Genomic DNA, 15,564 nt, shown 5'->3' with positions numbered 1-15,564 from the left:
GAATAGTATCTGGGTGTCAAGTGTGCTCATTACTATTGGGGAATTGCTATACCCAGGCTCTCTCAGTGGGCAGAGCTAGGGAATATATATAAATATAGACATACACATTTATATCTATACTTATGACTACATAAGTTGAAAACCATGAATCTATAATAATTTCTCTAATTCTAATCAATATTTTAAGTTTTATATTTACTTTCCTCCTTTCCATACTCATAACTCCCTTTTCCAACAGTGAAAATCATGGATAACATTACCCTTAACGTACATACTCACTGGATAAATCTCTCTATATGGAATTAATCTTCCATCTCCATCAACATCTACTTCCCTAGTTGAGCTCTGACCATCCCCACATGGACTCCTCCCTCACGCTGCCCAAGCTCTGACTCCCCACACTAGGCCATTTCTGTGTGGGAGCTCTCCTCACCCTGGCTGAGTTCTCATACCTTGACATGGGCCACCATAGGCTCCCCTCTCCACCCCCACACATCCCTACCTACCTTGCTCCACCCCACCTAATAGTGTTACGACTTAACTGATCAGAATGTGCGAGGGGAAGAGTTCTTTATTTTTGATTTTTAAAAATTTCCTCTTTTTCACATACATCCTTTAAGGAATTAACACGTTGCTTCTAATTAAAACTTAATTTTTGAAATAATACTTTTATTTATTTCTAATAATTTTCTGAGTGCTATCATTTATATTGTTCTTTCATATATTTTATCAGTTTTTCTTTAACTTGTTTTTTAAATATTAGGCTATAGTTTTCATTTGTTTTGTTGGCATGTCTTTCTGGTATGCTTTCACTATCTGCAGAGATATTATACTGGTCCTTATTTTCATTTAGCTTTTCATGGGATCCAATCTTATTCTTTTCTGTTGTTCATTTTTATATGAAGTTAGTTTTGCTGAAGTTTTAGATCGGAGTTATAGGTCAGGACAGTTTTTCTAGCTTTACAGATCTAAACCAAAAAAACCAAACCTGTTGCCATCGAGTTGATTCCGACTCATGGCAACCCTATAGGACAGAGTAGAACTACCCCATAAGGTTTCTAAGTCTATAATCTTCATGATTTCTCCCGAAGAGCAGCTAGTGGGTTTGAATTTTTAATAACGGCTGTGTTTTAACAAGTAGCCTGAAAAACTCCTGAAAATTTAAACCAGTGGCACTCACAAGCTTGTACACCACTGCTGTTATAACAAAAGTGACTTCTGTGCACCCTTAGCTCTCTGAATTTCCAGTTTCCCTTTACTTTAAAAATGCTTAATAATTCCTGTGATGCTTTTAATAAGATGCTTATTGTATTTCTTGTAGCATTATTAGTTGCTTTCAGTGGTGGTTTTCCTGATCTGATTAACAGATGTCCTAGTGATTTAAAAGATTCTACGTTTTAGAAATTTAAAACTTTCTGTAAAAAGAACACATTTTTTATAGTAAGTATATTTCCCTAAGAAATAGTTACTATAAAGCAGTTAAAATGTCTCAGATATTAAATATTTAAGATATTGAAAAGCTAAGTCATTTCTGAAATTTGTCTCTTAACCTGTTTTGTTCACTCCTCATATTGTCTATATGTACGTTCAATACTTTTCCTCAAAGTTACTTCCTCTTTAAAGTACCATTTTATTTACCTAGTTAAGATTCCTACCTTTTTTTCCCAATTGATTGATGTTTTTAGACCTGTCAATTACTACCTTTTACCCACTCTGTGTACATTTTCCTTTATTTTATTTTGGCTAAGTCATTTGTATCATTCTCTTAGAAATCACACCAAAACTCACCTCGGGAAATCAAGATTGGAAGGGAGTTAAAAGTTAGACAAGAGATTTTCTCCACTCAACATTTCAGAAATTCCTGTGTCAAAGTATATTTCTTGTCATGTAAATATTAGGGAATATCTGACCTGCTGGTCAAAAGTTAAATGTGTTTGCTTATAAGAGGAGAGAAAATGTTTCCTAGCTGATTTTCTGCATTATATTTCCCCTTTCAACTTCTAGCCTTTGTTCTCTCCCTCACACTAATGTGAACAGATGGGAGAAAGTAAGGAAGGGATATGAGAGAAACTGTACCTCTCCCAATCTCTTTTAAACATGTAATGCCTGCTATGAAGAATAAACTCATTTATATACTCTATAATGGAATATATTAATTAAACACAGAGTTTAAAACCTGAGAGCTGCAACTCTCAAAGAATGGATATTATGACTGGTCTAGAAAAGAAGGGAAATTTTCTGAACAAGAAGACAGGTTGGTTGTTTTAAGTAGCAGGAAAAGGGCTGAAAGATACAAGCACAAAAGTAGGAGACTAAAAAATTTAATTAGGAACCTGCTACTGAAAATCAGTACGAGATGACAAACGCTTGCCAGGAAATGCCACTATTCTGATCCACCCTATTCAGTCTCCACCCCTCATCTCTCCTTGTGTGGCAACAAAAGTAATAATGGAAATAGAACCAGGAGAGTGGGGTTAAAACTCCACCTCTGTAATTTAGGTTTAAATTAAAGCTTTCAAACTCAGAAAAGCTAAGTGGCTCTGGCCAAATCTCTCAACTTCTAAAGTTTAGTTTAGATGCTCAAAAATTAGGGATAATAATACCAACTTCAAAAGTTTTTTGGTGAAAATGGAATATTTCACAAATGTAAGGCATTACCAATGGGAAAAAGAAAAGTTTATTTTTTCTCTTTGTATTATTGAAAAAAGAACACAATATTTTCTGAACCAAAAGTTGAGATTTCTGAAAGGTGGTACAGTACACTCGAGGAACAACAGGATAGAATATTTGAAGTTAGGGCTTTCCCTGAAGTGAGGCAGCTTTAGCGTGTGGCTGAGAGAGTGAGCTCAGGGGTGAAGAAATCCTAACTTAAGCACTTAACAGCTGTGTAATCGGTGAGTTACTTAACCTCTTTATGTGGTAGTTCACTCATCTACAATGTAAAATTGGGATAACACTGTCTACCTTATATGGTTATTATGAGAATTAAAAAAGTCAGTAAAGTATAATGCATTTAACACTGTGCCTGGCACACAGCTTTTATTATCACTTGACCAGGAAGCATTTAACCTGAGGAGAATTAGGAGATCAGGTCCCTGTAAATGTCCTCTAGGGAGTGCTTTTCTCATACTTAAAATCTAAGTCATAAAACTTCAAAGTACACAACCTGTATTAGTACTTCATGGAAGACTAATAGGCAAGCTATAGATTCTAAAGGATAAACACTTACTCCTACCAAAAGCTTACCTCCTGTTTACAAGTATGTGTGTATGTCAGATTACCAATGAAGCACAGAATCCCAAGGGATTCATCTTTAGTAAAGTGAAGATACTAACTGCAAGAAGATGATTATCAGAATGTCAGGCGATGCCTTTCGTAGTTCTTAAAATGGCCAGCTCACTGAGAAAGAAAATCTGATTCTTATCTTCAATTAACATCCTTGGCCCTCATAGTAGTTACACATTGATGATGTGGAATATGATTTTTTAAAAAGTGCCGTGCAACAAAAGTATACCTGTTAAAAATACATAAATAATATTAAAACAAAAGGTGAAAGGTATAGTGCCACTGCCTAACAAATGTAAGGTAAATACCAACAATGCAAGGAGGATAGGTAAGTTTTCAAAGTACTCAAAACATGCTTTTAAATTCTGATTCTCCTTTCTTCAGTTTTCTGTTACTCTTCATCTGGGATGTCATTTCATCTCTCTGCCCATCTAAATCCTATCCATTCATTAGATTCCCAGTTAAGCTCCAATTCTTCATCACGCCAGGCCAAATGATCTCCTTCTGAATTCCTAAAGTAGAGTATGCCTTCTATGCTGTATTGGTACCTACTCGTGATGGTTAAGAATGTGTGTCAACTTGGCTGGGCCATGATTCTCGGCGGTCTGACACTTATATAATGATGTAACATGGTAGTTACGTAATGGTACAGTTCTCCTCCATGATGTGGAACAGCCAATCAGTTGTAAAGGGCGTTTCCTCGGAAGTGTGGCCTGCATCCAATACATATATGGACGTTCTGGCAAAGCTCACTTGCTTGTTCTGCATCCTGCATCCAACCTGTCATCATCTGACCTCTAGTTCTTGGGATATGAGCCAGCTGCCTGCTGTATTGCCTGCCAATCTTAGTATTCATTAGCTTCCGCAGCCTCTGAGCCAGCAGCCTGCTGTCTTACCTACCAATACTGAGTTCATCAGCCCCTGCAGCTACGTGAATCAGGAGAAGACTCCAGCCTGACACCTGACCCACAGACTTGGGACTTGCCAGCCTCTACAACTGCATGAGCCATTTCCTTGAGATAAATCTCTCTCTCTCTGTATATATACACACACTTCACTGGTTTTGCTTCTCTAGAAAACCCAGCCTAAGACACTATGGAGTGCTCATTAGGTAATCGTACTATAACTGTGGTAAAGGAATACAGTATACATCGACACTGCCAGACTAAGCACTCATTAAAATATTTTCAGTGAAAAGTACTCAGATTTTGAAGCCAGAAGATCTGGGACTGAATTCTAGATATTGCTAACTTTGTTTTTCATGTCTACTTCACCATCAATTAATAGGGATATTGTTATCTACTTCGTAGGGCTATGTGGTGTTGTTATTAGTGCCATTAAGTCAGCTCCAATTCATGACGATCTTATGTATAACAGAACAAAATGCTGCCTGGCCCTGTGCCACCTTCATATAAGGCTACACAGCAAGGCTTGTATCAATAATAAACAAACAGGCAGCTAAATAACTATATAATTATAAACTGTGTTAAGTGTTATAAAGGAAAAATATCAGTGTTATAGTGCTATGAGAGATGGAACCATGAGAAAGAGTCGACCACAGAAAGAATAGTCCAAGAAGAGAGAACAAAATGAGTAGAGAACTGGGAAAGAACACGGTGCAGTCAAGGATCTGAAAGAAGGCCTGTATGGTTACAGTGTAAGAAGCAAAGGTTAAGAGCAAAGGGCATCTACGTGAAGCCACATGTGTTGTGCTGTGCTCAATTACACAGGGTCTTGCAGGCCCTATTAAAGGGTTTGGAATTTATTCAGAGTACAATGGTGGCTTTGGCTAGGGTAGGGGCCATGACTGATAAGTTGTGAAGGGGGAGGGGGGCTGACTTCTAGGTTTATGGCTTAAGTATGAATGGAAGTGCCATTTACTCAGATACGAAAAGAATTAAGATTCAGACATGTTAAACTGGAGATACCAGGGAGAAATACAGCTTGAAAAAACAAATAGGACATACAAGGCTGGTGTGCAGAAGATGTCTGGAAAGAAGATACACACAGAAAATGGCAACTGTGTGGATGATGAGAACAAAGAACAACGCAAGTTCTCCTTGATACTAAAATGGCTCCTTTAAGACTAGGTTAGTTTAAAATTATGAACATAATGCAACTAAAAAAAAAAAAAAAAGAGAAGAGTATTGATCAAAAAAGTTCATACACAGGACAAGTATAGAAATCACTCACACACACACACACACACACACCCCCACACCCACCCACACCCACTCACCCACACCCACACACACCCACACACCCACCCAAAGGAAAACAGAGTAGAAGCACTGTAAAAGACAATTTGAGAGGGAAATTCCTGGGACCATTCAGTAAGTATTCTAGGAAAAGGTTAGTCTACTTCCAACCATCAGTGGCAAGTAAGGAGCCATTTGATATAAAAACAGTAAAATAAAGTATCCTTATTCTGTTCTAAGGAGCCCTGGTGGTGCAGTGGTTAAGTGCTTGGCTGCCAACTGAAAGATCGACAGTTTGAACTCACAAGCCACTCCATGGGAGAAAGATGTAGCAGTCTGCTTATGTAAAGATTTATAGCCTTAGAAACCCTATGGGGCAGTTCGATCCTGTACCACAGGGTCGCTAGGAGTAGGAATCAGCTTGAGGACATCGAGTTTTATTCTGTTCTATCCTCACCAAGCAGTCCTTCCTTTCCTAACAAACCAATTTTTATCCCTTTATAAATGACTTGACGTTTTTACCTGGGTCCCAAAAGATTTGTTTTTGATAAACATTAACTTTAATACAGTATGTCTGAATTTTGACCATTCTGAATCCATTTTTCCTATATCATACTGTGCCCTTTCAATATAAAGATTCACTTTTTATTTCAGAAAGTTTTCATGAATGTACTAAATTATAATTTCAAATATTTATTCTCCTCCTTTAAACTATTTTTCTTCTTCAGAAACTACAATTTTATATGTATTTCATATACTTAACTGCCTGTCTTCTATTGCTAATATTTCTTCTCTAATCTTTCCCTAATGCTCTTTATTTCTGTTTCATTCTTTTTACTTTTCCTATTGTATCCTCTATTGCAGTGTCTATTCGCCTTTGTGTTCCAATTTCAGAAACTAGTTTGCTGCTTTCTTCTTTCCTGGGTTCTGCTATCTCAAAATTTATTTCTTCTGGTTGTTGTGCCATTTTTCCCTAGTTTTTACCTTTCCACTTTTTGGTCTTCTTTCAAAGAATTGCATGCTTAAATTGTTAAAAACATTAACATCAAAATTTGATTTGTGCCAATGCTTTTTTGTCTGTGTGCACATGTGTGTGTAGATCCCTGAGTGGCGCAAACGGTTAAGTGCTTGTCTATTGGCAGAAAGGTTGGCGGTTCAAGTCCACCCAGAAGGGCTCGGAAGACAGGCCTGGCGATCTGCTTCTGAGAGGACACACCTTTGAAAACCCGATAAAGTAGTTTTACTTTGCACACATAGGGTTCCCATGAGTCGGAATGTGTACTGACTAAGCTTTATCCGTTGCTAAACTTTGCAGCTTGTTTCTACCTCTTATTAATATTTTTATACTAATGCTAAGCCAGTTACTTTTAAATTGCTTATCACTGAATGAGTTGGATTTTGCTAGACCAGCTATTTGCAGATTCAGGGGTATGAGGGAGAATCGAAGCAAAGGTTACCTTTACAGGCTTGAAAAACAAAAGACTGTCACATTATCTGATGCTATAGAGACAGACTGCTCTACCCAAATACGGGTCCTCTGCTTTTTAAAACCAGCCCACATCAAGGAAGGCTTCTCTCTAGCCTGCTCAGCCCAACTGCCATGAAGATTGCCAAAAACAATGGATAATGGTTTTACACCTCAAAAATGAACCCCTCACCTTTGTTGTTGTTAGGCGTCCTCAAGTAGGTTCCGACTCATAGAGACCTTATGTAAAACAGAACAAAACATTGCCTGTTCTTGCGCCATCCTCACAATCACTGTTATGCTTGAGCCCATTTTTGCAGCCACTGTGTCAACCCATCTTGTTGAGGGTCGTCTCCTTTTTTGCTGACCCTCTGCTTTACCAAACATGACGTCCTTCTCTAGGGACTGATCCCTCCTGACAACATGTCAAAAGTATGTGAGATGTAGTCTTGCCATCTTTGCTTCTAAGGAGCATTCTGGCTGTACTTCTTCCAAGACAGATTTGTGCATTCCTTTGGCAGTCCATGGTATATTCAGTATTCTTAGCGAACACCATAATTCAAAGGCATCAATTCTTCTTCGATCTTCGTTACTCATCGTCCAGCTTTCGCATGCATATGAGGCGACTGAAAACACCATGGCTTGGGTCAGGCGCACCTTTGTTTTCAAAGTGACATGTCTGCTTTTTAACACTTTAAAGAAGTCTTTTGAAGATCTGCCCAGTGCAATGCGTCTTTTGATTTCCTGACTGCTGCTTCCATGGATGTTGATTGTGCCTCCAAGTAATGAAATCCTTGACAACTTCAATCTTTTCTCTCTTTATCATGATATTGCTTCTTGGTCCAGTTGTGAGGATTTCTGTTTTCTTTATGTTAAGGTGCAATCCATACTGAAGGCTGTGGTCTTTGATATTCATCAGTAAATGCTTCAAGTCCTCTTCACTTTCGGCAAGCAAGGTTGTGTCATCAGCATAAAACTCATGTTGTTAATGAGTCTTCCTCCAATCTTGATGGCCTGTTCTTCTTCATAGAGTCCAGCTTCTCATATTATTTGCTCAGCATACATACTAAATAGGAATGGTGAAAGGATACAACACTGACGCACACTTTCCTTACACCATGCATTATCCCCTTGTCCCGTTCGAACGACTGCCTCTTGATCTATGTACAGGTTCCTCATGAGCACAATTAAGTGTTCTGGAATTCTCATTCTTTGCAACGTTATCCATAATTTGTTATGATCCATACAGTCAAATGGCTTTGTGTAGTTAATAAAACACTGGTAAACATCTTTCTGGTATTCTCTGCTTTCAGCCAGAATCCATCTGACATCAGCAATGACATCCCTGGTTCCTAGTCCTCTTCTGAATCCAGCTTGAATTTCTGGCAGTTCTCTGTCGATATACTGCTGCAGCTGCTTTTGAATTATCTTCAGCAAAATTTTACTTGTGTGTGATATTAATGATAGTTTGATAATTTTTGCATTTGGTTAAATCACCTTTCATCACTTCATCATTTCCCTCGCCTTTAGAAAGTGCAGTTCACTGTCACATTCTGAGTTTTGCCACTATTGAGCATTCTCAATATTCCATATTTTTTCTCTTCCCTTCTTTCCAACTGACTTCTGCTAGAACTCAGTTGCCTGAGTAGCCTTTGACTGTATTTTGTTGTCTAGGTATTTTATCTGTCTTCTTAGTTTTGCTTAGTAAGAGGTGTGAGTTGTGTAGGTAGAGGTGGTGTGTGTGTATGTGTTTGATTTTCCTTGTTGCTTTTGTGTGAATTCTGGGGAGGGCGGGCAGGGAGTGGATACTGACTTACCCTTAATTATATCTAAAAGTCGCTATTCCTTATCAACATATAAATGAAAGGCTTTAATACTAAGCAACCTCTGATCATAATTTGGTTTCCTATGTAGTATCCCTATAGGGTAGGAATGTGTTGGCTAGAAGGTAAAAAGCATTCATGGTCCCACTGGTGGTTTTGCTTCCCACAAAAATTAACACACTGGCATTTTGACATTATATGTTTGTCCCTCCTTGTTTGGTTAATGTGAATAATTCATTTGGAATTTATCCCCTATAGAAATGAATTTACCCCTGTTGAGGTAACTGAGTCTAAAAGGCTAAGGTTTACTAGACAGATGAAACTTGCTACATATTATGAAATAGCAAGTAATACGCTACTTTGATCGATAAAAAAAATATAAGGTTTTGTTTAAAAAAAAAAAAAAAAAAATTCCAGTCCAAGAAAAGAATAATGAAGGTAGCACTTGCTAAATTATCACTTAGCTCCTATAGTCACATCATTCTTTCCTTTTTTATCTTGTTGTTTATGAACATTAACCAGTATGATATGTATTCTTTTGGGTGTTTAAGCTTTTTAAATTCCACTGAGATTTTACTGGAAAGTAGTTATGCCAACGTACACTAGAGTCTTATATCTGTTTAATATGGCAGTCTCAATGTTTCCATTACCACCTACTTCCCCTAGGAACTTAGTAAGGTCATATCCATGACACTTCCTTACCTGGAAACAACTGCAACCAAAACGTGCATTCTTCTCTTTATTTTAAATAGCAATAATGGCTATTAGAAACGTATCTCAGACCCTCATAGTAATAAATATAACCTAATGCAAAACTATGAAAAACTAGGATGACTGCATTTTCTCTGGCAATATTATTATATTTGCTTATGGTTTTTATCCTTTTAGACGAATGAACTAGTAAAAGGTGTATGTTTGGTTAAAGGAAAGATTAAAAAAATACACATACTTGAAAACTATTCCAAATAATGATGCAATACTCAAAACAGAGTTGGCTGATATAAGTTCCTATAACCTATTCAGATACTTTTGACCTGGATCGTGAATTAGGTTTAGGCTACACAAAGACTAGGTGAACAAATGAGACAAACAAAAAAGAAAGTTAAGCTTGAAAAGTTAAACACTGTTAAGAGCAAGAATTTAAAAAACTAAAATAAACAATAAACATAAACAGCAAGAGCTTTATTACCTTCAGGTCGATACTGTGCAACAATTGTGACAGCCTGACCAGCATTTTTCAATGCAGCTGCTGCCTGCTCATGGCTGGCAGCTCTGAGGTCAACGCTGTTTACCTGTAAATCAAACCAAATCTTAATTTGAGAGAACTTAATCACATAGTTAAAAATCACAATAGCCTGTTCTTTGAGTAGGCATAAATTAAAAAAAAAACATTTTGTTGCAATTACTTTTCTTGTTCTGATTTATAAAAATATACTGTGTAGTAAAACAAAAGATTACCAGTAGTTTCATTTAAAGCAACTTAATTCACTAAAAATACTGTGCTTAATGTCAATGAACAAAACCAAAACATCTCCCCCTAGGTTTTCCAGAAGGTTGCCTATCAATCTCTTGAGAAATGTACCTTAATTTGATAACCTGAAAAAATCAACAAGTGTCATCAATCTGTAATTTTGCTAGTAATTCAAGCAATGGGAGGGAAATTAATTTTGTTTGTAGCATCCTTTCACCTATGGCACATGCTCACTCACCCCTACTGCTCATCTCAGTCCCAATTCTCTTCCTTCCTTCCTTTCCCAAACTAAAGCTTCCATTCTTTTGGTGTAACAAGGAAAACAATTACTTAATAGTATTACAATAGCTTGGATTTCAAGGACTAACAGTTAAATAGAGGAAATTTTAATTAAATGAACAAAGAGACCTTTTTGAATAAACGACCTATCCTTGGGTGAAACAGTTACCGAGGTGACCAGTCCCAGAAGAACAAGCAAGCAAGTTCTTACTTCTGAAAGGCTGCCAATACCTGCTATATGCTGTAAGGTAAACTACATTAACAGATCACATAAGACAAAAACTGTAGGATATTCATGGCAGCATTACACTTGAATGTAATAAACTTTAAATATTTAAGGGTTTTTTTTTTTTTAAAGATCTATCATTGAATAGAATAGAATCTTCATTATTTCTGAAAAAGAAGAACTATTATGTAAGTTTTATATGAAAACCTACTTTGTCAAGATCTAATCTAGAATCTTTTAAAGATCGCGTATAAGTTTTGAAAAATTTGACTATGATCCCAGAAATGCTTGTTTTAGTAAAATTTACAAGAAAGCAAATTTCAACCATGTAAAGACTAGGTGTTTAGATCATCTACACAGGATATTGTTAGGCAACTAAATTAAAATACATACCACTCCAATGAAACCAAGATATAAAATTCTAATCTAAACAAATGTTACAATATGGCCATTAGAGAATATCTCTGGCTAAAGATGGCTATTAAAAAAAAAAAAGAAAAAACTCAACACAATGTATATATACTTCTACTTAGAGCGTACAAAAAATCCTCCTAATTTCCAGAATAAATTAGAGAAGAAATATAAAAGAGGATAAATTTTCACAGATTATCATAAAGATTAAATTTTTAATGAACTATTCCTGTACAGAAATATCTGCTACAGAAAGGATCTGAAGGGAACCTATGCAGAATTAAAATAGCCTAATTTTGTTGAACAAAGACTACAAATTAAACACTTCCCAAAGTATCACTAAAATTTTAAGAGGAAGTACATCATCAAGGATAGTTTCGAAGAAATCCCTGCACTGAGAGTCATATTGGTATAAATAGCCTTTTTTTTTTTACACCAACATTTAAAATATTCAGTTATCATTCATATACCAGAAAGTTCATACTCTTGAAGTGTACAATTCAGTGGTTTTTAGCATATTCAAAAGATTGTGCAATCATCACTGCTATCTAATTCTAAAACATATCATCACCCTCAAAAGAAACTCCATACCCATTAGCAGTCACTACCTTCTCCACCCACTATCCCCTGCCCATTTTACATAAAGGAATCCCAACACATGTGGCTGTTTTTGTTTGTCTTCTTTTACTTAGCACATTTTCAACATTCACCAAGCAGGAATTAGTGCTTCATTCCTTTTTACTGCTGAATAATATGCCACTGTGTGGATATACCCCTTTGTTTATCTATTTATCAGCTGACAGACTTTTGAGTTGTGTCTACTTTTTGGCTATTATTAAAAAAAAAAAAAAAGCTGATATGAACATTTGTGTCCAAGTTTTTGTGTAAACATATGCTTTCAGTTCTCTTGGGTATATATACACCTAGGATCATTTAACTCTACTCTATGCTGACTTTCTGAGGAACTTACAAACTGTTTTCCAATGCAGCTGCACCATTTCATGGAATGAAGGATATTCCTGCTGATGTCTGATGGATCTTGGCCAAAAGCAGAGACTACCAGAAAGATGTTTACTTGTGTTTTATCAACTACATGAAGGCATTCAACTGTGCAGATCATAACAAATTACGGATGACATTATGAAGAAGAGGAATTCCGGAACACTTAATTGTGCTCATGTGGAACCTGTACATGGGTCAAGAGGCAGTCATTTGAACAGAAAAAGGGGATACTGTGTGATTTAAAATTGCAAAAGGTGTATGGCAGGGCTGTATCCTTTCACCTTACTTATCCAAACTATATGTGAACAAATAAGAGACTTGTAGCTCTGTATTAAGCTTTGAAACCAGGAAGTGAGTCTCCCAACTCTGTACTTCTTTTTCAAGATTATTTTGGCTATTCTGGGTTTCTTGCATTTCCAAATGAATTTTAGGATTAGCTTGCAATTTCTGATAGGATTTAATTTGTAGATCAATTTGGGGAATACTGAATTTTAGGATTAGCTTGCAATTTCTGATAGGATTTAATTTGTAGATCAATTTGGGGAATACTGACATTTTAAGGGAATTATGTCTTCTAATCTATGAACACAGGATGTCTTTCATTTGTTTTTGTCTCCTATAATTTTTCAACAATGTTTTGTAGTTTTCAGCGTACATGTTTTACACTCTTTAAATTTATTCCTAAGTATTTTATTCTTTTTGATAATATTATAAATGAAACTGTTTTCTTAATTTCATTTTTAGATTGTTCAATACTGGTGTCTTTGTTTGGTATCATGGTGACATTAGTCTTAAAGGATGAGTTGAGAAGTGTCTCCTCCTTTATCTTTTTTGGGAAGAGTTTGTGAAGGACTGGTGTTAATTATTCTTTAAACATTTGGTAGAACTCACCACTGAAACCCTCTGATTATCCTTTTTCATTCCTCATGTGGTTATTTGTGTTTCCTTTCTTTTATTCTTGATCAGTCTTGCTAGAAGTTTATAAAATTTCATTAATCTTTTCAAAGAATCAACAAGTCACCTTCTGACTTTGTTGATTTTCTCTATTTTTTGTTTATTTTCCTCCAAATAACCAAGTAGGGAATAACCCAACCCTTCTTCCGTCAGGCTGCTAGAGTGAGGGGCTGCATCAATGTGATCTCTAGCTGAGAAGGAACTGGATTTTGTTGCACTTACGTTAGTTTAGTTCACATTGCTTCAAACGTTTTGAGAGCAGGATCTAGACTTTTCCTTCTGAGGGGGACTTAGGATACAGGACTGGTGAGATCCCCAAGACCTGTTTGTGTTTTACAGCTGAGTTACAACTTTCAAAACTCTGCTTTATAGCCCAGATGTCAGCTCTCTGGGTTGCTGGTTAAGTTCTCTTTGCTCTCTAGACCTGTCCCAGGCTTTGTGTCTTGGGAAATCTCTATGTCCACAATGCCTTGGAGGGCTTTATCTCAGCTTTCCTGCTCCGCTCCTATCCCTTAGCAGCTGAAAGTACACAGTGCTTATCTATTCCTCATCTTCCTCCTACCACTCTACCAAGGATGAGAGCTGCCATTGGTGCCTTCTCTTCTGTGAAGGGCTAGTTACTTTCTGGAGGTTAGTTCACTCAGATTTCTGTGAATCCTCAGTTCCCTGATGGGTTGAGTTTTTCTAAACTTACCCAATTAGCTTATCCTGATTGTTCTGGATGTTATAGTAAGAGTTGTGGTTGGTCTCTTGAGATTTCTACATTCTAACATTGTTTTAACTAGGGTCTATTTCTGCTTTACAAATCTGTTTTAACTGTTATACCTTTAAATACATAAATACAGTTTCCATTTACTTACACTGCATATTAATAATTTTCTTAGATTGTAATATTATAATCCTCAATAAAGAATTGCTGCATATTTGAAGATTCAAGCGCTCAAGAGTTATTTTCATTCAAACACCAGCTGGTAACACCATGATCCCAGAAAAACTAAAAAAATGGAGTTGTACTTATTTTGTAAATGATCAGTCGCCCCTCTCTCTGTCCTGGATTCAGTCTATACTTGGAACTATATTCTCAAAACAGTAGGATGCAGGAATATATTGATGCATCTAAGTATGTGTGGGGAGGGTCAAATGGTGAGGACTGATCTGAAAACAACACAAAAAACACAATTTATATTTTTGGAAATATTTTCCTATTATGCGTCAGCCATATATATCTTCAATCTGAGGAGTATTTTCTGATTTTCAATCCACCAGCTGTTCCTTGGAACACTATGGGGCAGTTCTACTCCATCCTACAGGCATTGTGAGTAGGAATCACTCGATGGCAATTGGTTTGGATAGACAAATTAATCTTTAAACTTCAGTTTTTTCACTGGAAAAATATACGAATGATGCTCTTGGAAGTCTACCACAAGCCAATGTAAAATATTTCTTGAGAAACACCCTTCACCTTCCCGCAAAATTCAGGCACCACTGGATTCCCACAAATACAGTACTACTGAAGATAAGCTCACAATGCAAAATTTAGAATATGAGAAAGTAACTCATGAGGTGGGGCCAAGATAGTGGAGTAGTCAGACACTTCCGGTGGACCCTGTTACAACAAAGACCTGAAAAAACAACTGATTCGATTATATATGGCAATCTGGGAGCCCTGAACATCGAAGGCAGAGTTGAGGAACCGGACGGAATGGCAGGGGGAGGGAGACATGGTTCGGAAGCAGCGAGGAGTTGCCAGACCCAACCTGGCGAGAGCCTAAGCCCTTCAGGCCTGAGCAGCTCATGGGTGAGTGGTGAGGCAGGCAAGCGGCTGTGCTCGGGAGGCACGTTTTCCGCACCAGGAAAGACCCAGTGCCAGAGAGTCTACATGGCCACCCAGAACCGGTGAGAAGCAGCCACTGATCTGGGGAAAGATAAGTAATTGCAAATGGCCTACTGCGTGGATCAAAAACACCCCCCTTAGGGAAAAACCTCTCTCCCATTTACCTCCCCGCTCCCTGCTCTGCACTGGGTCCTGGACCGGCTTCAGCAATTACTTAGTCCCCTGGACCAAAAGTAGGATCCTTCACACGCCCGGAGCCACTCTCCTGCCTTGGAGAGTGAACAAATTAACAAACGGCGAAAAATAAACTGCCGGCTCCCCTAACCCAGGAACCCAGGGTAGGCAAAGCTCCTTTGCCTAGGCACAGGCATAAAGGATCCATGGACTCTGAGTGCCTTTCCCCCTGCAGAGACTTGTGTGGGCCCATATCAACAGCGTATGCCCTCATTACCGCAGTACAACAGGATATATACCGGAAGTCTAACTTCAACTGTTTCAGCTGTGAAGTGGCAGGTTCTTAACACTGCTCTGTCCATTAAGCAGGGTCTTCACCTACCCACATCAGGTGACTGAGGACTGGTGGCTCCACCCATGCCACCTAGCCACCTGTGATAGG

General features: G+C 37.5%; 1 protein-coding gene across 9 annotated transcripts in view; it reads right to left on the bottom strand.

The window, feature by feature from the left end:
* The window catches only part of DLG1 (discs large MAGUK scaffold protein 1), a 263,904-nt gene that overhangs the window by 71,215 nt on the left and 177,125 nt on the right, over window positions 1-15,564 (bottom strand). For all 9 annotated transcript variants that reach the window (XM_023728734.1, XM_023728733.1, XM_023728736.1 and 6 more), the window contains one exon: window positions 9,961-10,063. In XM_023728734.1, coding sequence (XP_023584502.1) covers window positions 9,961-10,063 — 103 coding nt within the window. The remainder of the gene's footprint in view (window positions 1-9,960; window positions 10,064-15,564) is intronic.

Source organism: Trichechus manatus, unplaced genomic scaffold, assembly GCF_000243295.1.
Source record: "Trichechus manatus latirostris isolate Lorelei unplaced genomic scaffold, TriManLat1.0 scaffold00026, whole genome shotgun sequence".
NCBI lineage: Eukaryota > Metazoa > Chordata > Mammalia > Sirenia > Trichechidae > Trichechus > Trichechus manatus.
Note: the sequence above shows the minus strand (reverse complement) of the source record. Positions and strands in the feature narration are given on the sequence as shown.